Below are 26204 nucleotides of genomic sequence, written 5' to 3'. Positions count from 1 at the left end.
TGAAATAAAGCACTTCTTGTGACTGAACTTAATGTAGCAAGCTGCTGCTGATGTTCCCTTTTTAATGACATTAGAAAAAACCTGAAGCAAAATACAAGCCTTCCATGCACTCTGTAAAATGCAAAACTGTTCTGTGTATTTATGCATCAACTATGATGACACTTTCGTTTAGATACATTTCAAAAGCCCGACTTGTCATCTACCACTGATATCAAGTGGCATGGTCACGCTCACAATCAAGTGCTCAATACAGGCCTAGCAATGACTAGCAATGCTCAAGATTGCGTTAAAATACATGAACAAGGTTTAAAATAACATAATTAACAGCAATAACCAAGAAGAAATTGTAATAACGAACTAAATGCTAAGAACACTTTGAACTCATGTGGTTGACTCCTGCACTGTACAAGAGTGGGCGCCACCACCTCGCAGAGTGCGCGATGGCTCCTCCCACCTGCTCTTCGCCTGTGCTTACATCACCACCCATGGGAAGATGGGAGAGAGAGGTGAGATATCAAAAAATATAAAAGAAAACACACACACAGACAACCATATAGCGATGGCTTTCCTAAATACTTGGGTGTTGCAAAAGGAAGCTGAACTCGTTGTAAAACTTGCCTCTTCTTGGCTCTCTTTTTCCATCTTTTGCTCCTCAAGCTCGGACAGCTTTTCCTTCAGCTGGTGATCCAAGGAAACGGACTTAATCTCTTCGGACTCCTGGTAGCGCCTGATCATTTCCTGACAGTCTCGTCGCACTTGCTCCGCCTCCTCACGCAGGTCCCGTAGCCGCAGCTGCGCTTGTTCCAGCTTTGCCTGTGTCTCCTGTGTGTAAAGGCAGAGGAAAGCCAGCAAAAGCATTCGCAACACGTTGGCCAGAAAATGCAGCTGTGATGCTTGGTGTGGAGCTAACACTGAATTACTCTCCTTTACTATCTGCACGATAAAATGCTGGAGAAAAGTCTAGACAGTCAAAGATACCAGTTTCTGGCGTTATTTTTCATTTGAAATTGATGCACACTTAAATTAAGTAAACTACCATCTCATTAAACTTCTAACTCAGGTTGTCTTTAATCCTCTAGAATTTCATCATTTAATTGCACTTACATAGTTGCTCTAAATTTGGTGTAGTTCTGCACTGCTTCTTAATTTTAACAGTGCCTTCACACGTTGCATACAGCCTCGAACAATATTGAAGAAAATGAAACTACTTGGAAGTAATAAGCAGAATGTACCACAGTGTCATATATTGAGTTGGCACATTATTGGCACTAGTGATGGGAGATTTTATTATTACAGTAAGCTCCCTTTAACACAAACTCGAAGGGACCATGATCATTTCTTAATCTTATCAGGAGTTCATATCATCAGAAATGCCCCCCAAAACCAAATGCTAACATGCCGAGTGCACCCAAATATGTTGCTTGAAAAACACTGAATGAAGTGTACTTGCAATGGGGAGGAAAGGTACAATAAAAAGCATTTATTTGGCTCAGCTTGATAAAATATATGCTTTCAAGCAGATTATTTACACTAATCTGATGAGTGCTTGATTTTGTGAGTTCATAATACCTAAATATGCTCATGTATAAAACACTACTACATTATAACAATATAACTGTAGCACGGCCCTATTTTCATGATTAAAAAAAAATAAAAAGAGAGACAAGCACAATTTTTCTTGAAGAATACAAAAATTATTATTCTGGCTGTTCACCTTCTAAGAGGCTGTTTTACTGGCTTTGCTATCACTTTTGGATATGTCTCCATTGTATACCATCACCTTGACTAAGCCAATATACATCAAGTAGCTTATAAAAGTCTACAAGCTTTTCTGTGAGGTTTGGATATTTTCTTATTTTCAGCCCAGTTTGCTGCATTTCACTGGGAACAGATACAATGCACACAGACCCTGTGCAAAACAACACAAATTGACCATAACATGTGCTTAGGTGCCATTGTATGACAGTGATGACAATGCATCCGACTCCCCTGATGGGAGTGCTAGTGCCGCTTATGTCGATTCGGTTTCATGTGATTATAATGCACAAACAATATTTGTCCCCATTTTCACTTTCATTTGGCCTTTTTTTTTTTTTTCACTCCCTTTCCCTTGCATGTTCCCCTCTAGCCAAGCTCTTGTGTTCTTCCGTTCTCTACTGTACTCCTGTTGGGGAACTGAAGAACACAAAAAGAATATGTAAGGACGAACGCTTTTAGTTGTTTCCTTTGCTGATAAAGCCGGCCCTTTCTCCACCAACAGGCTAGGAGTGCGGAGGATACCAGCTTTATGCATTGACCTTTCTTTTCCACTTAACCTCGTTTTCGATTTGCTTTGAGTCATTGCACCTGGAAAGCTTTTTTTTTTTCCCATTTTGTTTTCTCTTGTTCGCCTGAATGTCCCCATCAAGATTGTAATGTTCGTTGTGCAGAATCCCCGTCGTTGTCAATAGCAGCGGGAGTTTGCCTTGACAGAAAAGACCTGTTACACGGTTTGTCTTAAGCAGATATTTTTTTTTTTTTGCATTGAGTCTATGTGAAACTAAAATTCCAGAGTTGTTCATCTTAAGCGAAAATTCAACTTAACTGAGTTCGTCTTAACAAAAGTTCACTATACTTTTTTTTGTGCAGAAAAAAGTGAGCCTTGGAAACAGCTTTTGTGAGCGGGCAGTAACAGCCATATTTAATTAATTACATTCAAGGTAAACCAAGTAAGAGGCATGATGCTGTTCATCATTCATGTATGGCAACAGGCCTGAAGATGTTTTCATGCAAGCTGACTTGTTTGCATACATGTCAATGTTGGCAGTTCAGGCAGTACAGTTACTTTATATTGCACGTAGTTACAGTTCCGATTGTCACGGTAATGTGGTCCCTCACAAGTACAACTCGGTTAGCACTAAGCAGTGACAATTTTGTCATTTTATATGAGTAATGATTATTGAAGTGCAAAATGCACTTGAAAAATTGTTAATTAATGACAAATTGGCACTCACTCGATGAAATATGGCAGGAGTGTTTAATAGGCTCAATTTATTTCTTAACCTGCGAAACCTAACTGTAACAATTGTCGTTACGCCTGGACATAAAGCTAGATGCTTGCTTGAAGTCATCATCATCAACATGACTATGCTCGTTCAAGGGCAAAGGCCTCTCCCATGTTTCTCCAACAAACCTGGTCATCCCCGCCGCGGTGGTCTAGTGGCTAAGGTACTCGGCTGCTGACCCGCAGGTCGCGGGTTCGATTCCCGGCTGCGGCGGCTGCATTTCCGATGGAGGCGGAAATGTTGTAGGCCCGTGTGCTCAGATTTGGGCGCACGTTAAAGAACCCCAGGTGGTCAAAATTTCCGGAGCCCTCCACTACGGCGTCTCTCATAATCAAATGGTGGTTTTGGGACGTTAAACCCCACAAATCAATCAATCAATCAACAAACCTGGTCATGTGTTTGCTGTGGGCACATTATCCCCGCAAACTTCTCGAGTCCATCTAGCCACCTGACTTTACGATTACCGTCGCTTTCTTTCCTTCTCTTGAAATGAAGTCCATTTCTCTTGGTGATCAGCGTCTATCTTGCTTTCTCGCTTCATGTTCTGCCCATTTCTATTTCGTCTTAATTTCACCTAAAATGTCCTCAACACGCATACGTTCCCTGAACACTGTGCTACCTACTTAACTTTAAAGTTCCACATATAATTTTTCTTTTCTTTCCATGGCTCACTGCATTGTATTCAAGTATACTGAACCCTTTTTGTAAGCTGTAATATACTTTTCCCTTTATGGGCACTGATAAACTGTCATTCACAATCTGAGAATGACTGCCAAATGCACTCCATCTTTCTTAGTCCTGTAATAAGCTCAGTTTAATGATCATCTATGGTCATGACCTGCCCTATGAAGACGTCGTATTTCTTTACCACTTACAGTGCCTTGCTAACTATTGCAAAGTGTAGCTCTCTTTCGAGGCTCTTAGATATTATTTTAGTTTTCTGCATATCAATTTCAGACCTACTATTCTGCTTCACTTATCGAATTTAATAGCCACACTTTGCAATTTGTCAGAAATTGTTCTAGAAAAGCTGGCCTGACTGTATACGAAATGTTTCATGACCATGAGCATATCAGAATCTTGGAAGAAAACTAATATAACCTAATTTTATAAGAAATGCAGGCATTACAAAATAAGGGTTAGATGAGCTGTATTTGAAAATACTGGAAGAAATATACAGTGGGTCAACGACCACCACAGTCTTCCATTAAAAAATAAAGTAAAATTCCAATAAAGTAGGGCAGAAGGCCCAGACATACCATGTCTACAATGAAGAAAAGTAACAGCAGCCAAATCCCCAGTCTTATCCAAAGAGCTACACAAAACTGCCCCTTCCTCACACCACTCACTTTGCTTCAACACACTCTTGAACAGAGTAGCTGTCACACATAATTTCACATAACCAACAATGGCAACATTAGTGCACAAATGGCACGTCAATGGAAAGTGTGTAACACTCAAGGATGTAGAAAGACACAGCGCAGTGCCCTTGTCAGTTTCATTCTACGTTCTTTTGTTTCACACTTACCCACTCACTCTTCATGGATGCAAACCAATTAGCCCACCAACGTGTTTTGGCATGTAAATCCAGGAAATCACACTGCATCTACAAATGTTGGCATGCTCCTCTGCTGTATAGTAGAGTACCCTTTAACTCTGGGTTCGGAAAAAAGAGCAGTTTTTGCTGCATCAAAACGGTCATGCATTATAAACTGTTAAGTAATGAGCTCCGTTCAAAACAATAAAAGGTACACGGTACATTCTTTGTAAAATGATAATGTACCAAGCAGCATATACCTTGTGGGCATCCACCTCTGTCTTGAGCTTGTTTTGAGCCCACTTGATCTTGATGTCTCGAGCAGATAATTCCTCCTTGAGCCTCTCCTGCTCTTTCTGAAGCTTTGCCATGTCTGCTAACTGAAAGAACACGATTCAGACAGTAAGAGGGACAGCTGCATCTCACCTCGATCACCAATGCTCTACGACGGCTGTAAACAAAGACCTTTCTCTCTCTGTTCTATCACCTTTCTTCCATCTAGAAATTATTTTAAAAAATGTTATGGTACATTGAGTAGCTGCCACTCAAAGTCAACAAGTACGTGGCCACCAATTAACGAAGACATATAAAGTACCGTGCACTGTTAAAGGGAACCCTATTATTGAGCGCCGTTCACAATGCCAGCTCTGTAGTAGCAAGCGGATAAGAAAACAATGTTTATGCAGACCACTAGTCTGTTAAAAGAAGCCAGAACGGCCAATTATTAGAAGTCTTGTGTAAATCTAGACCAGTATGTTTTTGTAAGAGAGGGAAATACAGTCTGTGGACGCAAGTGTTCCCTAACAGTGGACCCGACTACATTTTAGCAATGCCTTTCCAAGATTGCCCTTGCAGCACTATTTAGCCTCGCTAATACTGAAACCATTTTTTATTTGCACCTTTTAATAAATATCCCATCAATGTGCAAATATCATATTTACTCCCGTAATGAGCACACTCCCATATTACTCGCATAACAAATGTGCCCCTAACTTTTGTCGTCAAAATTAGAATTTTTCTTTTTCTCGCGTAATAAATGCACCCCCCACAATCGTCCACTGCAGTCCTACTGACAACTGGCGCCTCCTTGCCCGTTGGATCTCTTCCATTTTTTATTAATATGCCGACCCCCTTCGGTAACCTGGCTCACGGTCTCCCCCCCCCCTTCGCCCGCTGCCGCACCGCCGTTTAGTTAGTTTTTCTTTTTATCTGTGCGCGGCACGTACCCAATCTTCTTTAAGTACATATGTGCCACAGCGGAGTTCACGAACAGTGTGAGTGTAGAGACATCGCAGCTGACAAGCACACAGCAAGCGAAGGTCACGAAACTGCCCATCACAACCGACGGTCGCTTCCTGCAAATACGAAACTTTAAGGCCCAAACACATGCAGGCAATTTTCGAGCGACAACAACAGAATTTGCTGTCGCTATGGCTGTTGTGAAGGGCCATTCGTCGCCATTGCGTCTCAGCTTTCTGGAAAACCAGAAAGAAATGTTTTGTCGCCACAGAAAAAATCGTGACTATTTCCACAACGTGGCCCCAGATGTTGCTTCGGTTGCAAGTGAGGCGTCTGCCATTTTTTGTCGTTAATCTTATTATGAATGGTTTGTTTTGATGCTTCGGTGGCAGCTTGCTGTAATCTTGGTTGCTTGCTACAATGTTAATGGCATTGTCACAGTCGTCATGCAAGGTTGCCACGGGGTTGGTAAAGTGCGTCGTGGCATCATAGCGCACGCTTCTGGGCGCCCCTCGAGATCACAGCAAATACCACTGTTGCGGTTAAACAATTGCGAGAAAAGATAGCTGCGGTACGCTTTTATGGAGCGCACGGGCGGCACGAGAACAGCTTGCAGAAGATAGCGCCTTCAACCACCGAAGATAAGTGAAGTGCTACAAAGAAGCTGAGCGACCTAACTTTTTTTCGCCATTACCACAATCCTTTGCATATACCAAAAAAGTGTTGATGAAATTTTCCCTGCATGATAAACGCACCCCCCAACTTTGCTCAGATTTTTTTAGAAAAAAAAAAGTGCGTTCATTAAGCGATTAAATACACTATGCTGTATGCTGTATGATGCAGGGTATGACTAAAAGAAAATTGAATGTGAGGGAGCAGCAATTTTATAGCACTAAAGATTTTCATTTCATATAACACTCAGAATCTATGAAAATATGAAAGAACTCTAATGATAAAATACCTCATAACCTAAAATAAGCGAGAACAGAAAAACAACATTTGGTTGCTGAACTTGATGATGGCAGTAGTCAGTGTGATCACTGTTTATTTACTCTTGCATGTCTTATATGCACTGGGACTATGTACCCACCTGTACCCCCCCCCCCCCCCCCCGAAAGACACCCATAGTACATTAAGGAGTTATGAACAACCGACAGGTCCCCAACAATTGAAAAAAGGAAGGGGTATGACTTGTGCCTAGGCCTGAACTAGTTACAATATTTTAACACAACAAAAACAATTTCACTCATCAAGTGTGTACAAGGCATGAATAGGCAAATTTTGTTGACTTTCTGATTGAATATGTTGACTGTTTTCTTTAAAGCCCTACATTGTTAATGAGTTTCATGCACTTAACAATCTCTTTCCATGTTTATTTGCTGGATCTTCAAGTTAATGGCAAGAAAGACATTAAGAATAAATCTAATTCAAAAAAAAAAAAGCTGTGTGAATCTGCAGCCTAGAGCAATAAAATTTTTGCTGCATATATAGGCTTTCATGCTGCTTACAAATATGTAATTACTTTTATAGTAAGTTGCGCAGTGTTAGTTTTATGCCATAAGAATGTGAAACATATAGTTAGTTTTGGAGAAACTTTTTCTGCCGCTAAATATTCGTAGTTACCAGCCCTTTCAGCCCTTAATGGCTCATATTGCTCTACATTAACTATAGAATACAGAATACTATTAAGATAGTGTGTATAGGACATTTTAATAGACAACAAAAATTCTAATGTGACAACACACCCATATATACTTAAGCCATTTTTTCTTTGTGTGTCACCCTTGCATGTGCTTTATGTATTGCCTTTACCTAAATAAGTGCGTAACTACGAAGAAATTTACAGCTCCATGAAAGGTGAAAGTTCGGCTTTTACAAAATGCATAGGATTGGAATAAACTACACAAAAGCTGCAAAATAGTGGTTTGTAAGATAGCCCTCTCCTGCACAGCCGTCCAGGCAATGCGATGCGGACAGGCTGCTAACTATGCAAGGCTTACAAAGATGATGGTGTGGTGCGTCTAACATTCCACGGTGTTATGACATATGCTTATGAAAAAGATGCTGCTCATGGGTCAGCATACTAAGGCTGCACTTGACTGAGCCCCTGATGATGTGGAAACAGTGTTACTGCTATGACACCATTCAAGGGTAAGTTAACAAGCCCTGAAATGATGACAAAGCATGAGTGATGCCAACCTTGGTGTCAAGGCTGGAACAAAGACGGGCACGCTCATTGTTGAGGGAGCGCACTCGGCTGAAATGCTGGTCTCGATCTTTGACTGCTTCCCGGTACTTCTTCTCCATGTCCTCCAAGGCCCTTCGTGCCAGAATAACTTCCTTTTCACTGGTTGCATACTTTACTACCATAGTGTCTTTCTCCTTTGTCACCATCTCCAGATGCTTGGCCAACTGCAATTGAGAAACATACCAGCCTGTCAAATACAACACCAAACCAAGCCATGGTGCAACGTTCACTAGTATTGCTGTCACTAAGAGCACAGGTTGCTAGGCTAGCGAAAGACTTTCAACAAGTGCTGACGCTATATATAAACAGAATTGTTCCAAAGCGAAAGTCCCTTAGCCTTAGCTCTTAACTTGATTATAATATTTCAGCAAGAGTTACTCATGAATTACAGTTCAGGGACATCCTGTAGAATTATAAAAATTTCAGAGCGCTTTGAAGCAATCACATAAGTTTGGAGAGACACTATGGGACTATTTCTGTGAGGCAGATTTGATACTTGCAGTTTTTCAAGACCTCAGCACGGGCGAGAATCACATAACTTGCAGCCTGCATGTTATGCAAATTCTCACTGCTTCAGAAGGACAGTATGTTACCGTAGTTGGTCTAGCATAGTCGCAACCAGACTTAGTGTGAAAATTAGGTGGGTTCAAGAAGAAACCATGGCAGAAGAGTACAAGTGCTACCATGAATACTCACTGCTGGCATGAATAACTTCAACGTTTAGGCCTTTAATTAAATTTTGCCCAGGAACAAGGAGATCCTTAGTGTCAAGCCAAATAAAAGAGGAGATAGTTATTTCACACAACAAAGGCAATAAAGAAATAAGGTTAAAAATAAATGAAGACAAAAGAAATATAGTAGGAACATTAGCAAAACGTTAATGTTCGGCAGTCTTGAAGCTTTCTGTCAGTGATCAGAACAATAGAGGGAGAAAGGCAATTTCAATTTACACTTGTTGTATAATGGGACAAATCAATTTAAAATGCCGGCAGGGTGGCCAAACCTCCTCCTTGTGGTCAGTGCGTGAAAAGATATATGCAGGAGAAATCAAAAGGTTGACGGGAACTTCGTGCGCAAAAAACACACATTCACAAGGCGAGAGGACAGGAGGGGCGCTACTTTCATCTGCTTTTTGCCTCAAAATTCCCGTCAACTATGCACCATCTCGCCAAAGTTCAAGTTTTGTTAAATAAAAGGAATTTCTGTAAAAACAGAGGGCGGAGTGAATGACTTCAATAAAGAGGCTAAGATAGGAACAATTGTAAGGTGACAAAATACCAGGTAAGTCGAGAGTTTTAAAGTTGACATTGCAAGAATAATTCCACAAAGTATAATATACTCTGTGTGCTCATGTGTACTTTCTAGAGAAAGGGTTAAAAATGAATGAGCCATGTCTTAAATATCTGAGACATACTAGAACTTACAGCAAACTAGTGTTTTTTAGAGTTGCTTACCTTAAGAAGACCTAGCAATTAACCAAATTAACCAAATGTGCAATTACAACAGATTATTATATGGTCAACATATCCCTGCCAACAGACGATATCTGTCATTCATCTATTTCATGCATCTATTAAAATTCATGCATTTCAAAATACTTCAGCCAGAGAGGGCTGTCATGGGAGCAGAGAGTAGAAAATGCAGAGACAACAACACACACAAAATGACCAATAGCATGTGAAAGTAGCGATTAAGCAAATGCTCGATGATATAGTAAAAAAAATGTATGGCTCCAAATGTACGTGTGGCACAGTTGCGGTGTGGAACAATTCAAGGTTATGGGCAGTGTAACACTCATGTTCTTGTAGTTATGTTCCGGTTTCATTTTCGCTCCTGTACATTTACTGACACAAGGCATAACAAATATTTAAAACAGCAGACATTTACAAATAGCAACTATTATCAAAAACTGAAGAGAGTATTGGACTTCCTGCATAAAAGTTACAAATATTTGCACACTCATTTTGCCATTATTAATAATCCTCATTAAATATAAACCATAAAAAAGTTTAGCCCATTCACTACCAAATACAGTCCAACCCATCTACAACTATACACGTTTGAGCAATGTATCTGTTTGTGGCATTGGAAAAATGTTGACTTTTGAAATCCGCTACTGCCACAAATTAATTGAATCAGGACAGTGCTAATTTGGGCCGGTAAAATTATCAACATGGCATTGGTGGTGGCTTCAGTATTTATTGACATGCAACTTGAGGAAAACGACTGAAAAATGAGACGTTCACATTGTGGGGCTTATAACAGTGCTGTGAAGTCATCTGTATTTTCAGACATGCCTGAAAAATAGTCATCTGCGTCATCTTTATTATGTGTATTGGCACATCCTATCTGGTACTAAAGTTTTCTAACAGCAACCTGCCATCCCTGTATTTCGCCTTTTGTTTTTATGCAACCATTTAATATTAATTGTCCAGTATAAACAATGAATTAATGGCACTCGAGTATTATTATAAGTTAGACTGTACTAAATGTTCTGAGGGCCCTCCATAATTGGCATTTTTGCCGTGTAAGGGTGCTATGTAAACTACAGGTACTACGTATGTTACATGATGCTCTATAGTTATACTATATGCTAAAGAAATAAGTTTAATTTACAAAATGAGGAGAGGCTTTCTAGCTATAAACATTTAGTGAAAGTAAATTATTCAATTTTTTAAAATAAAGAAGCTTGACATATTAAGGGGCACGGAAAGCGGCCCTCCGGGTCAACTTTGTCATTAAAAGGCCCTTCAAAAAACTCAGTGTCATCGCCCGAGTCCCGACTGACATCATCATCTCTGAATACAATATTGAAAATTTTGTGTTTGAGCCAGAGTGCAACTGCAACAAATCATTCACATCATTTCATAAGTGCAATGGGATGCAAACATTCTGCAAACAAATGCCTAAAATACAAAATGGTAAGCCTCCAATGCAACCAACAAGTAGTGTCATTTATTTACATGTCATATCATTAATGAAGCAAATGCCACGTCCCATGCAACGCCGGGGCATGTGATGAACCTTACCTTGTCATTTTTGGACAGCAGTTCAGCCCGTGCTTCAGCAAGCATACGCATGCTTTCAGCTTCGCGGGCCGATGTCTTCTCACTGACATATCTGAGCTGCTGCTGAAGCTCGAAGTTGGTCTGTTCCAACTTTTCCATAAGGTCATAGTTGAGGGCACACCTTTTGCACCTGCGCATGAAGTATCCGCAGCAACTCTGAAGGTTGAAAGCATCAACCACTCTAACACACTCACATGAGGACCCGATGAAGGCATTGGCCCACTGAAAGAATCGCCACTTCTTACTACACTCAATATAAGGCACCAAACAGCGCTACCTGGGAGGTAGATTCTATACTTATTCTCATGATTGAAATCATACTCAATCGGATTCATCTCTCAGGTGCATATGTAAATGAATAAGTCTCATTCAGTGGTGGTGTGTACAAATATACATGTCTACTTTAGAGGTGCACCCTACACCGCGAGTTTCTTCAACTGGCTTGAAACATGACGTGCACATCTGTAAGCACTTCTAGAGTGTACAACTAGTGTTTAATAAACCTCACTGTGCTGCATACTACTGTAGATGATTACATCGAGGACACTGCCATGTTCGACGAGTCATTTGTAGGATTGCATTCTGAGAGCCAAGTTAAACTCATTATTTTTGCTCAAAATTGTATAGCCCATAAAACTTTGCTGAAGTATTACGAGCCTGATATTTGAATATTTGTATTACTAGCCAGATATCCAAATATTTTAATACAGAAACTGAGCAAAGTTGACTTTAGAATTGATAGATGTTTAATCATGCTCTCATTGTAATGACTTAAAAATGCACAAATCAACATATTAACATCCCTTTTTCTTGCAGTGAAATATCTAGTAGAATTCAATAAATCTGCATAACTCTGAAACATTCAAATACAGTCCACCACAATTCATGTCTGAAGGGGTTATGTTACTGAGAAATGAACAAGATTAGAACATGCACGTGTGCCTTGTCACACACACGCACACACACAAACAAACGCAAACACATAACAAAGCACCGTGTTCTTTCATTTTGAGCAGCACTGTTCCTTTGCCATTCATGTATACACATGAATGCCCACAAATACACATTACTTACTATATGCAAGTTTGAATGAGAGTGAACCTATTGGGTCAAGGTGAACAGGAATATAAAATGTGCATTATCTGTTAGGTATGAGTATATCCAATGTTTACAGACCATTATTCTTAGGAGCTTGTATAGTACATGAAAGTCTCTGAGCTGTGTTAGCGCCACAGAAAATTGTTTATACAGTGCCTGCGAGATGGCATGAAGTTCTCGCTAATAAGTTTATGCAAACGTTTCCCCAGCTTACTAGTGTGCTGGTCACCTGCTTCGTTCCATGTGCATCGTGTGTCGTTGGAATACTGGCCAAAGAGCTTCAGTGAAACACTAGTCAACTGACCAAAAGTGCACTCGCATGTGCATCCGCAAGCAGGAACAATGTGCAGCTGCACATGAGACATGCTGCAGTTCAATGCTGAAAGCTTGTCAACAGCAACCTGCAGTTCAGGAGCATGTAGTCTTGCCCTTGCCTACACCAAATATGAAATATAGCTAAATCCCTGCAAACAAATAATCTCATCCTTCCCTAAAGCAAGCAAAACTGAGCTATTTTTAAAGAACTTGGCTTAACAACGTTCAGCCACGGCTATTTTTCTCAATACTGCCAGAACACAATGTATCTAAATACAAAAAAATGTAAAAGCTTACAAAAAAAGAGTGGGGGGGGGGGAATAATCCAATGCTGTTATGTATTATATAACAACTTGCTTTCTCTCAATTACTTAGTTTCATGTGGCTTCATTAAAAGTATTCATTCTTCAAAAATATGTGAGCACAATTAATTTATTGTTTTCTATTTGAAGTATTCTCAATGTCCAGTGGAATTATAGAGAGAAGTAGTCAACCAAATTATCATGTAATTATGTAACTGATCGATAACATTTTACCACCAGTGACATAGTGCTCATTTAAATTCTTGCGCATAAGGAATTCCGAACATTCGTGTACAGCTGCAGCCACGTCTGTGTAGAGCACGCGAACTGCCGGTTTTTGCTCTGCGGGGCGAAACCTTGGGGCAGTATCAGGCTTTGACGTGGTGAGCCTGACAACTAGGCCGTGCATGCTCCTGATACACCACTTCAAGCCTGAAACAGCCTCAAGGTTTCCGCCCGCAGAGCAAAAACCGGCTGCTCGAGCGCTCTACACAGACGTGGCCGCGGCTGTACATTCATAAGCAAACAAGCTTCACAATCAGTTAGTGTGTGAACCAACTAAAAAAACAAACAGTGAGTACGTGAAAAATTACTCACAGTAGAAAACAAGCTAAACTAATGGACAGGAGAAACAATTTGCATGCTAACATGTCTACTTGTCAGATTAAGCAGCCGAGCAAATATTTTTTTCCCCATGAAAACAATACGTGCTTTAAGGAAAGGTAGGAGACAGAATAAAGAGCATTAGTGAGATGCCACCAGGGGAGCTATTCTCGTGGTGTCCGATTTGCCGGAGCGCGTTCAGGTAGGCAAAAAACGGTGAGTTGTGACGTCATGGCGCACTTAACCTCATGAACGCACCATACCCACCAGCACATTCCCAGCGCAAAAAGAAACTAAATGAATGAAATCTATAGCAACAAAACTTGACAAACTTGACAAGCCTGAACGTGCATATGAATCTGTTAAGATGATTGAAGAGCAACGCAGAGAATGCGTACCGACATTTCAGGAACATCAGGTGGGCAGTCGCATTAAACCTAATTCCTAATTCAAGGGCTAACGTGATTAAAGTCCATACATGGCCTCGGAGATGTGCGTCCAAAAGCGGACCTTTGGGGGTAGGATTTGTTGTTGCGAAATGCGTTCCGTCTTTCCCATTTGTGTCGAGAGTTGTGAAAGGTGCGTGGCATCAAAATGACGTTGCGGAAGAAAGACTGTAAACGGGTGGTGCACTGCTCGCCAGCTTCAGCCAATCAGTGGAGGCTGAATTCGACATGTCCATGAATTAGACACAGCTAGAATAGCTCCCCAGGAAGAATAGAAATACTGAAGCTCGGGGCTGAAAAGGCCAGCAAACTTTTCAAACTGCACTTTTTACAACAAAAGCTGTTATGAGATCATAACACGGGCCGCATACGTATCGTAGTTGTTTGCCACCACCGCCAGTAACGACCATCGCATGAAATAAGAAAAAGAAAACTCAGTAAATAAAGAACACTAAGGAAACAATGGAATTTGAACCCGGGTCCCTTACGTGCCAGCCCAGTATACTACCACTGCAACACTCCGGTGCTTGGAACACCTTTGCAAACTCGCCTTAGGCAGGCTTGATTTCGGGAAAGGAATCTTGTTAATACGAGTAATAAAGCACTTTGGAATGACCAAGGAACAACCAGGCGTCACATAATGCGAATAGCTCAACGAGCGGGTGGTCGAATGCTCCAACCCTTTACAGAAGCTTAATCTTGTTCACCTATTAACTGTGGCGCATGCCCACTGTGGGGTATAATGGGGATTACAAAAGGTTCTGGCATAATTCTTCAGCATCATCACACACAGCACAAAAAAATGCTCAAAGTTCCTTGCAAGTTCCTCCACGCTTTTCCGAAGAATGACGAAGGATGGCATAGTGAATGCCTGCCTACAACATAATGATTAATGGCATATGGGTACCCTGCAAGTGTGCTCGCAGGAGGTACCCAAAGAGTGTTAAAAAAGGGCTCTGAAAGGCCGCTCTTCCAGCTTTCGCTGTGACAGTGCTGTGCGTTTCGTGCAGGCCTGGCAGTTTTTACGGTGGCAACTTTGGCATATTGAAACGTAAGTGGTACAAATTCGCATCACTCTATGTTGTCCCTTTCTTTTTACCCTTACCCTGCAGCGCATCACAACCATGAAGACATACCTATTACAACTAGACCCTATTGCTGCCTCATTAGCATGATTACGTACATATGTGGTTGTACCTGATTGTTTTGCACAAATGTAACTGCACACCTTGCTGCTAGTTGTAAGTCAAGCTCTTTGCCCAACCTCTTCTTCTTTCCTCCTGAGTTGCGTCATTATCTTTTAAACCGTACCAACTAGCCCAACAACATGTTTTATTTATCTCACTGCAAAATGTGAGCCCAAAGCAACAGCGAATGAAAAACTTCCAGAATGAAATAGGGATGCAGATCTGATTGTTATGCAGCTATGAACAGACTAAGAGCAATCTAGACTACATGCAAATCAAGCCAGACAAATGAACACTCTGCAGAACAAGCGCCTTGCTGCAGTAGGCAAGAGTTGTAACAAGAGCTGGTCGGGAAGTGCATGCGAAGAAACAATGGTGTGTGCCAATGTGCCATCAGAATCATGCTGCACAATTCAAGGTGCTGCCACCACAAAGTACTGTTCAGTGCAGCCTTTTGGATTATATGTCAGCTTGGTTGGCACCCCATCTTTGTGCCTCAATGTCAAGCAAAGCTCTTTGTAAAGGTCTCTGTAAAGCCCTGTGCCCTTTATAATTGTTGGGCGACACTAAATAAAAACAATGAATCAGTTTGGGTAGATAAATTGTACCCCGACAATTACAACGTTGTTAAGTTGACTATCGTAGGTTTAGTTATAAAGGAGGCAATGAAGTTCAAAGTATGCTTTTTGAATTTGGCGCTGAAATCTCCATGCATGACATCACGGATTACAAAGTGTATACTACTATATTGTAATTAGGTGTCATTGGCTTCACAGAATTCATGCAAACTTGGTAGGTTAAGTCTATGGCCTCTCAGAAGACACTTCACCTTGTTTTTACCAATTAGGAACCACACAGACCCTAGTACGCAGTGTCAAAATATGATATCACGGCGCATGGTGCAGAAACTTCAAGGTGGCATCACCACCCGCATTTTCTTTTCGTGCGTTTTCCCACTTACCAAGCGTCTTCTTACCACAAGCATGGTGTTTTTGGTACCAAAAGAGAGCAATTTCGAAATACGAGAAAAATCATTTTGCCAGTTAGCTTCCCTTTAATCCAACCATGCAAAAGGATCTAAAGTCTGAAGCTCTAACTTCACATACAAATTATTTTTCACGAAATTTGTGAATCTTTCAGAAGTGATTTCCTCACTGCCTCTGCTTGAAAACTTCCAAATGGTGCGGATTTTATTTTATTTTGATGTGTTCCACATGCAGTTCAAATAATAAATGCCACTTTCTAGCTAAACAATGCCTTTCTCAGGGCTAGATTCTTGCAAGTAGATGCAAAAAAAAAAAATGCTGAGTGCAAGCACAATAAAACCCTAAAATATATCACTACAACATTTTTCATCTGAAACCCAAGTCCCCCCCGACCCTTAATGCTGATTTTATACATAAAAGAAGGTAGCCCTGAGAAGAATAAACTGATGTTCCCCACGTGCAGCCCATACAGCAATGACTGCATTATCAAGCACGAATTTCAACCAGCCAAATTTTATATCTCCTAAAACAGCTGCTCAAAGTTAATGAGGCAATGATAGCAAACAGCAAGAGAATAGAGACGTTGAACAACCTCACTCTATTTCATGGAGGACTGCATAATTTTAACAAAGCAATAAATAAGAACTAGGAAACCAAGTTTTGGAGTCACTCAACAACTTTTAAAAGACTGAAATTAAGAAATGAAATCATGGATTTTATAATTTTAATAAAGAAAAAAGTAAGAACTAGGAAACCAACTTTTGGAGCCACTCAACTTTTCTAAGGCTGGAATTAGGAAATGAAATCATTACACTTTAAACAACTAAACTGTATAGAGTCACTATTTTCTATAATACATGCAGCTCTAACCTTTGTGGAGTAGACAGGTCATTGACTTAGCAAAGCATACAAAAGCTTGATTTTGCAATATTTAGTGTGTTTTTAAACGTTAATGTGCAAATAGCATACCTCATGTCACCGTGAAAAAAAAAACTAATCTGGAAAATTTGTCATAAATACCAGCCACTTGGTACATTAATGGCTATGCTAAATAACCAAACCAAACCAATGTAGTTTCCAGAATGAATAAATTCTAGGGTTTCTACGTGCACAGATCATGATATTATTATGAGCCAAACACAGTAATAGATTCCAAATTATTCTGAACTCCCCACATTGCTTTATGTACATGTAAATGAGTTTTATTCTTATTGTTTTCCTTGACTGTAAATTAATATTCAAGCAATGTGGTATCATAAAAATTCTTTTGTGAACAGGTATTTAATTGCATCTACCACATCACACACTGTACCATGCTCATGAGGTTTCAGATTGAAAAGAGCTTTTTATTTCAGTTCCTTCAAAGTATTGTAAGATACGATGACCTGCGCATGCCATAATCACAATGATAACAAATTGTACCATTTAAATACTTAGAATCAATCCGTTAGAAAACTGCACAGGTCTCAATGGGATCTGTAAATAATATCGTATAGCCTGCACAACATAAATTATCTGTAAACATTTCAAGGCAGAAATATCTAACCAATGGCTTTTTGTAATCACGTTATCTAACAACTGTTTTGCCAGAAAACGAATTTCAGGTTTTGTAAAAATAATGTAAGCATACTACTAATAATAGCACTATAACATTAAGCTAAATAGATGAAAATGGCTCATACCTTTACAGAATTTAACATAAAGAAATATTGAATGTGTAGAGGAACTCATTCTTTACATTGATTTTTAGCAAGAATGTAATACAATGCATGTCGTAGTTCTGGTTTAAAGCACAGTGGCACAAAAACTTTAAATTCTAAGCTGCTAATGCACACTTAGAAACTGCAGATTCGTATGCCATGACGAACCTGCAGGAGATCTATATAGTCTTTTTGCAGATACATAGTATGCATCAAGCCCGATATCAATTCACAGTGAACGCATAACAGTCTGCAAGAATTTCTAAATGCAATCTAGGGTTTTCAGGTCATGCAGTGCTGGGGGAAACAACATAAAAAAAAAGCAAGAATGAGATGACAATCATAGCATTATGAACAAGCTGCAGCTTACTGCTTGAAACAACAATTTTATATACTTGCAGAAGGCCTCCTTGCATATGCAGTGAATCAGTTCCTTAGGAAATAAGCTCTTTATTGAAAATATTGACAAATGAGGTGCTAATCCATTCAAGTTCTGATTTCAAAATGTCAGCTTCAATTATCTGTCTTGTGAGCTTGTAATGCATGAAGCATACAATAGTGCATGTGCTGACCAATGGTTCACACCAAATGCAGAATATACCACATGATCACCTTTCTTGTGGTAAGAAGTACATATAACGGTCAGACGGGCAGGTGCATTAATGTGAACTTGGAGAAGAGAACAACAATGTCAAAAGTGCATGTGGTGGGTGGCTCACAAGTAATTTCATATCCTGGGGTAGCGAACACTTGTTCAGCACATCTACCATTATGTTTCATGCATGGCAAGCTCCCAAGAAAGACCATTGAGGATGACAATATTTGGAGATAAGGTCCTCGTGCATTAGTACCTTATGTTAACCTCTTTAATAAAGAACATTTCCTTGGGAGGTAATTTTTTGTAATTTGGTGGCATTGTGGAGCATATGAAATTCTGGTCTTGAATAATAAACTCCTGTTGGTAGTTGATGCTTTACACGTCTCATTCTTAGTTTTGTGTTTGTTTCCCCTGCACATTACAATGTCAAGACCATGAACCAATGTGCCTAACTTTCTATTACCAAGCTAGACTCGCAAGGCTCTGTTAATAATGAGCTTATGAGCTTTACAATTTTACTAGATAATCCAACATAGGTTTTACTTAGATCAACCTGATACCTCTAGTCCCCTGCAAGTGAGGATTCTTTATGAATGTTTATGAAAAGAATCTGATATGAAATGATGACGCAGCATTTAGTGGCACAAGTGCTGGGCAAGTTCAAAGCATACACACAGACATGAGCACACAAGTAAGAACAAAAAAGTAGAAAACATGTTCATTTAAAACCTGCCAGTGTGCATGATTGTAAGCATACATTCAATAACATGAACATAACCTACAGTGGTGACTGAGGTAGAGCATCACCAAAGGTTATGTCCATTAGACTGTATGTGATGCACTACAAAGTTCTATCCAACTACTATGTTAAATATGGGTGGCAGAATACAGTAGCCACTGTCAACAGAACTCTGAGATACAAACAAGCTTTAATAACACAGTTTGCGAGTTGTAACTTGTTGCCCCTACTTGCCTGCCTATGCAGGCAAGTAGGAGCAAGTAGTATTCCTGCAGACATTGCAGATTGCAAAAATAGAGGTTGGAGTGTAATGATTATTCACAAAAAAAAAAAAGTTTGTACACAGCTTCAGCACTTTCGTAAAAGTTTGCCAATAGCAATAATTAATTACATTATGTAGGTACTCCAAGCTTATCTGAATTAGTTGATAATACCTTATTAGAAATGTGAGCAAACTAATTATTAAATTTTTCAAATTGCTGTCTAATGAATATACAAATGGTATGCAAAAAAGCACACACAGCCAGAGTTTTTGCCTTACCCCATGCCGCATACCTAAGCAAACCTAAATACCGACTCTATTTTGTGCTATACATGTAAGAACCTGGAATAAATACTCCTCCAAATGTTGATCACAACATTCATAGATTCATCTCCTGTGCCTCTCTGCCACCTCATTAAGAAAATAAAAAAGCCATACCACTACCCATAATTATGAGCATTTTAATAGCACCGTTCTTGAATCAATAAGCAATATAGTAATCAGATCACTAATTGGGTGTGTTTATTTAACATGCTGCATGCTGAAAAGAGAGACGACTATGAGAAATACATGGTGCAGTCAATAGTTTGACAAAAGTTTGTCTGGTCAGGTAGCATGACGAAGTAGTAGTTTGATCAAGGAACGTGTACAGGTCCCGAAAAGTCTCTTCCGAGTTCTTACATTGAGTTGGTCAGTGATAGCAATTTCATTAGGAACATAGTGCATGCGTATGTATATGAGGGTGTGTATGTGGGAGTACACTTTTCTGTGTCTGATGTCGTTGAAACTTTCACTTCAGAAGAGCAAGAGAGCTGGCGCAATGAGATATTTGAGATATGCACATAACTGTTTGGTTGAAAGGATCAGGAAATCGAAGGCCAATAAAACATACAAAATAATAAATAACTGGGATTATAAATCTCTAAGCTCAGTCGATGGCTGTATGAAAACAAAACACATGCATTGCCCATTGTACTCCTGCAGTAGCATGTGGGGGCATATCTAGGCATAATGGTTATGTAATGTGCCCTTATTTCCCCTTGTCAAATATTTCCACCCCCTCCTCGACACACACACACAAAAAATGAAAAAATTGTGGCTACACCACTGACAGCATGCGCACTCCTGATTTCTGACAGCATTCCCTTATTTTCTCAGTGAGAAATCTATGGCCAGACAAACAATGATTTAGCAACCAACAAAATACAACACCAACTAAGCTTGAAACTTTGAATGCAGGTAAGGAAGGCCAACAGCAACAAAGAAAAGTGAACTTGGAGCCTTAGCTAGCTTTTGCTAGTATACAGTTGATATTACAGCAAAAGACTTTCATACCAAGGGCTGAAAAGAAATGTCAAGTAACTGATGCCCATACCCTACCTTGATGTTCCTGCTTGAGAGCCATTTTGGAGCCCCCATGCATGTTTAGACGAGTCAGAGCCCTCCACTCCCTCTAGCTCAGACTCAAGTTCCGAGAGCAAAGCATCGCTGTCATCACTTTCCTGACTGCACGATGAAAGCTCTGTAGGTGTTCGAACACACTGTGGCAGGTGCGAGTCTGACGAGTACCGGCATAACGAGAGTCCCCCCGACTCCCCTTTCTTGTCCAGCCTTTCACAGTGCCTCGAAGAACTGTCAGACTCGGAGCTGGCACAGGGGTCCGTGAGGAGTCGTACCTCGGGAGAGCTGTGACTGCTTGAGATCTGCAGAACAGCAGGTCCGCCCACATCGGCACTCTGTGCAGAAATAACCTTGCACATGGAAGCAGCATTTCCCCTCGCAGGGTTATTCGTATTAGTCCTGCTGCAAGACTGTGTCGAGCTTGGCGCTTGGACTCCATCGTTGTTCAGAGCAGGGACTTCTGACAGTGCGGCCACTGGTGAGGTGGGCACTTGAACAGAGTCCTTCTGGAGTGCATCTAAGAGTGGGCAGTTATGCGACTGAGGGGAACTGCTGTTGGTCTGTTTGCACTCGGAGGCACTGGGTTTTTCACTCACACTGACTAGACATGATTCATCGACAGATATGGCTGGACATTGTGAGGCAGCTTGGTCACCGTGGGCCTCTGGCGGTTCCTTCGCAGGCTGATCATCATCCTTAGGAGGCACCGGCTCAACATAATCTTTGGTGCTGCTGTTTATAGCACAAGAACCAGTGGTCTGTGTGCTGCCAGCATCCACCTCGACAGACCCATCTATAATAGAAGACTCCATGGCCAAGAAGCTCTCACTTCCATGTTAGCCCTGGGGAAAAGAAAAAAAAGTATCATACACAACTGCATAAGTATGTAACAAGCTACTTCCACAACACCTGTTCAACATTGTCGTCAACAGCAGAAGTGAAATGACTGAATATAACGAAACTACAACTTCTTTCAGAATATTAACAAAAATGTAGAATATCTTTCAGTTTGACATGAGCTGGAATAAACTAAGATTTTTTTTTGGTAATTTCACAGAAGGGAGAGGAAGATATAAAGGGGGATGGGAAGAATATCACACATCATTCAGGGGGGAAAAAACGCATTAAGGCACCTGACCTAAGCAATTATTCTAAAAATTGATTGATTGACATGTCGCTTTTAACGTCCCAAAACCACCATATGATTATGAGAGACGCCGTAGTGGAGGGCTCCGGAAATTTCGACCACCTGGGGTTCTTTAATGCGCACCAAATCTGAGCACACGGGCCTACAGCATTTTCTCCTTCATCGAAAATGCAGCCGCCACAGCCGGGATTCGATGCCGCGACCTGCAGGTCAGCAGCCGAGTACCTTAGCCACTAGACCACCGCGGCGGGGCATTCTGAAAATTAAGACAATGCTGCAGCAAGCCCTATTTGGTGGGAACATGGTTAAATGCATTGCTTTAAGCAGCAGGAGTCATTGCAGTATGCAGTTCATAGGCCTACAAGTACCAAAAAAGTGCTTGCAAATGACCCAGACATTCCCGACTCAAAGGCCCGAAGAAAGTCTGGGAACTGAGCTCATTACTTACAAAAGGAAAGGCTCAAAAAAGAGCCTCAAGATATGCACTTTCATAGAAGCTACATAAAAGATAGAAGAATAGTAGATTAGATAGAAGATTCATACTTATTAGTATGTATGAAGCAAAGAGTAAAAGAAGAGAAGGTAAGAATGAATATTTGTCTTCTCAGAATTAGTAGAAGTCAACAGAAACACTATTATAATAAGAGCGACATGACTTTTTTTTTTTTACTCAGGCAGCAAGCTAACTGAAAGGAACAGAATAGTACTTACGATAAGCAAGAAAGAAAAAAATTAAGAATTAGGCCCAGCCAGCAGCTGCATAATTTCTCCCAGGTTGAAAAACTAAAATGAAACATCACCCACTAAACTAAACAGAGACTTTCCAAGAAAAGGACAAGCGTTAACTATCAACTGAAAGTTTAGCTGGAAAGCAGTGACTTATGTACACTGATAAGGTTAACAATATCTAGAAAAAAGTTAATCATATTTAGGGTGTTAGGTCCTAAAACCACGATATGATTATGAGCGATGATGTAGTGGTAGGCTCCTGAAATTTTGACCTGTACTGTGTACAGTGCAATGTAAACTCCCATGTACTGTGCAATGTCAGTGCATGGTTGCACAGTACATGGGAATCCAGCATTTTGCCTCCTGGAAATGCGAACGTCATGGTGGGGCACCGCAACAGCCAGCCGAGCACTATAACCACAGCTCCACCGCGACAGAGGATAAATAGTTCTCTAAGAACATACAATAAGAGAACACAATGAAAAACATTACAAAACACAGCTGATGAAAAATATTACTGCCACGCCAAGTGAAAACCCATATTGCCTTGCTGAAAATACTGAACACCTAAGGCATATGCCACTCTCCAAGAAAACAAGCTCTTTATTAGATAGGGTAAGCTTGCAATGCACGCTTGTCCTCGTCTTCTTCAGTTCCTGTTTTAGTTACACGCTTGTATTTCAAGTGTCATGAATCACCAACTTGCCCAATAAGTAATTTTGACCCTTTAAAGGAGTACACACACAAGTATTTCACATTATGTTTGGTCACGTTTTTTTTCTTTGCTAGATAGGTTGATGTAAACATGTACGAGAGTTCGATATATTGAATGTGCACCCCATGAAAGTGGCCTTGAGTTTGTTCACGAGAGTTTCTTGGACAAATAGGGATGTGGCACCTTGTGGTATCACAGTTTTGCATATATTGGTACAACATAATGTTCAAAGCCGCACTGACAAATTCAGGCAACATAACATGGCAAGAAAGGTAAGGAGCTTGTTCGATAATCCAAAAGGAGTGACTGCAAGCGACCAAGTTTGCTAGCTCATGTCAAACAGAAATGCAGTGTACAAAGAAGAGCCCATGCAGCACCCATCCAACTGTAAGTGATAAAAGCATGTGGTTTGAAGCATTACACCTGGTTAGCCAAAACATGCATCAGTACTTTAGAATAGTACCAAATGACCACTATGTGCAATTTTATGATGTGTAAAAGAGTCCTCATAAACATTATGTCAAAAATCTACACTTCAATTGGGAAAAGTTCTGAACAGGTCACATTAAAAAAGCATATATTTAAGAACTACTTGTATGCACAAGCTATTCTGTTGTCATAACCTATAATTATGGGGTTGACAGCTATAGAATACAGTAAAGCAAGCAAAACAATTTCGTTTTAGCACTCCGCTAAAGTTGCTTGGATCTGACCTTATCGTTCAGTAGAAAACTTTGCTGCCTGAATAATATCTGTTCATTTCTGTAAAATTTTACATGAATGTGAGGCACATCGGAGCAAAGTACTTACAATAAAGGATATACGAGATATAAAATTAAAGTGCAATAAAGCAACTATATTTGTGTCACTCATAAAAAATACATGTCTGCTTAATAAAACAATAAAACATGAAGTAAATGGCATTACAGATGTGATAAAATTACACACACACACAGTCGTCAGCAATATACATGCCATCGTGTTACTTTCATCAGTGCAGATTATTTTTAACAGATAGAATAATTGTCTGGCAAGTACTTGTTAATTCCTTACCCACAAAGTCATTGAAGTAATATAACAGTAATGACACACAGCCGCGCCGTGTATATGATTTTGACGTTCATTCAAGTCAGGTTTCGTAACGGATACATTCACACGAATAGACTCCCAATGGGAAATTATAAATAAACGCGGCTAAGCATTGAGACAGTGCCCGCTGGGCAATGCCTTGACCAGTAGTGATTAGTGTTTACCAAAGCCGCGTTTCGAGACGCACAACATCGAAAACTGCCTCACTCAACACTGGTAGTCCAGCGTCCCAGTTCCAACATCTATTCTTTTACCCCTCGGATAGCCATTTCTTTTCTTTTTTTCTCTCTCTCTCTTGACAGCTGTCAGTGGCACCTGACAAATAAAACAAAAACACTTCGCCGTCCACTATGGAAGGCGCCTTCAATCAATATCAGTTCCGAGATCGACAACAACTCAGGCAGCTAGGCGCAGCGCATGACACCAGCGATACGCTTGGTCGAAGCAGCTGTTGAGGGAACGGCACGAGCCAGCAGCAACAGGTGTGCAGGCAATGAAGGCACGAATTGCTTTGACAAAACGGCCTTCGAAACCACAGCAACAGTCAACTCATGAACTGCGTCCATTAATTTTTGGTCGACTAATTAGTCCCCACTAGTTAATTTGCGCACATATGTAAATACCGTCACATATAAAATAACAATATAATAAGAGAAAGGACACGTACTAAACAGCCGAGGAAAAGGCGGAAATAGGGCGTTGCAGCGAAAAACTTCGCGAACGTGTGCCGTAGAACTCTTTCGCGACGGCATTCCATAAATAGAAGTCCTCAAGAGGAATAACCGGCCGCTTCGAATGCGAGAGAATGTTTGCCGTCAAGGCGTAGTACATCAGTAGGATAGCATTGCCAACGGTTATTACGATGAAAGAGCAACTAAATGCTGGAATCCAGGTGAACCACAAACGTATCAGCACTCACGTGGAGCATGCAGAGGTGAATTAGCCGAACAGACAAGTAATACCATTACAGAGGAATTCCTAAAATGAACTTCGCTATCAAACAGGAAGCGCAGAAAGCGAACCGTGAGAGCGGTGGAAAGATGTCAGCAGCATCAGTGTTGCCTGATCTTCTGCCATGGCGGCCGTACGATTTGGCGAAATATGGGAGATCGGCAGGGCAAAGCTGCACCGTACAAGTTACAACGCTTCACGCCATTTTTTTTTTTCATCTTTGCAAAATGGGATGGTTCGTTCAACTCAACGTTACTGCAGTCGCTAGGCCAGGCTAGCCTTCACGTGCTCATAGCATGCGCATGCCTAGACAGAACAGCTACAACATTTAGGGCTTATCATGATGCTTTGTCTCATTGTTATCACCCAGACTTACCAACAAGGTGATGATTACTGTCTTTCACGGACCCTTTGTCCAGCGGCCCCGTACTTACAATGGTGGGGTTAGTGTGGTTACCTGTTGTGGCGCTGGGCCCATGTAAAATTTTTCCAAGGAATTATTGAGTGATCTCACTATCATAATTCATTGTCTCACCAATAGACTGCCACAAAAAGAGACAAAATCTGTCAATCACGAACAGAGTTTGGAGCGCTTTTTCTCTCCTTTAGTCCCCGCGCGAGCACATTAAAAATTACACATAGCGGATGGGTGGAGGCGGTTGGATTGTCAAGGGGCAAGAAGATATACGCCTCATCGCGTCGAGACCTTGAGTACAATCTTATCGACGAATATGAGCGTCGGCCCATTTTTGTCGCTATTACCAGCATGCTATAGTGCCATTTGTCTAATTACTAATTAC

The 26204-nt window shown here is 40.6% G+C and overlaps 1 protein-coding gene across 5 annotated transcripts in view; it reads right to left on the bottom strand.

Annotated features, from left to right (window-relative positions):
* Window positions 1–25510, bottom strand: part of Golgin104 (coiled-coil domain-containing protein 186) — an 83690-nt gene extending 58180 nt beyond the window's left edge. For 3 of the 5 annotated variants that reach the window (XM_037426721.2, XM_037426722.2, XM_037426723.2), the window contains exons 1-6: window positions 25373–25510; window positions 20753–21615; window positions 11098–11266; window positions 8020–8232; window positions 4842–4961; window positions 619–822 (exon numbers count right to left, since the gene is read on the bottom strand). In XM_037426721.2, the coding sequence (XP_037282618.2) occupies window positions 619–822; window positions 4842–4961; window positions 8020–8232; window positions 11098–11266; window positions 20753–21585 (1539 nt within the window). In that variant the 5' untranslated portion in view covers window positions 21586–21615; window positions 25373–25510. Of the gene's footprint in view, window positions 1–618; window positions 823–4841; window positions 4962–8019; window positions 8233–11097; window positions 11267–20752; window positions 21616–24660; window positions 24796–25120; window positions 25254–25372 lie in introns of those variants that run through there. The other 2 variants (XM_075876129.1, XM_075876130.1) reach the window with 2 other exon arrangements.
* Window positions 25511–26204: the final 694 nt, after the last annotated feature.

Source organism: Rhipicephalus microplus, chromosome X, assembly GCF_043290135.1.
Source record: "Rhipicephalus microplus isolate Deutch F79 chromosome X, USDA_Rmic, whole genome shotgun sequence".
Lineage (NCBI taxonomy): Eukaryota > Metazoa > Arthropoda > Arachnida > Ixodida > Ixodidae > Rhipicephalus > Rhipicephalus microplus.
The sequence above is the reverse complement of the archived record's forward strand: the minus strand, read 5'-3'. Positions and strand labels throughout refer to the sequence as shown.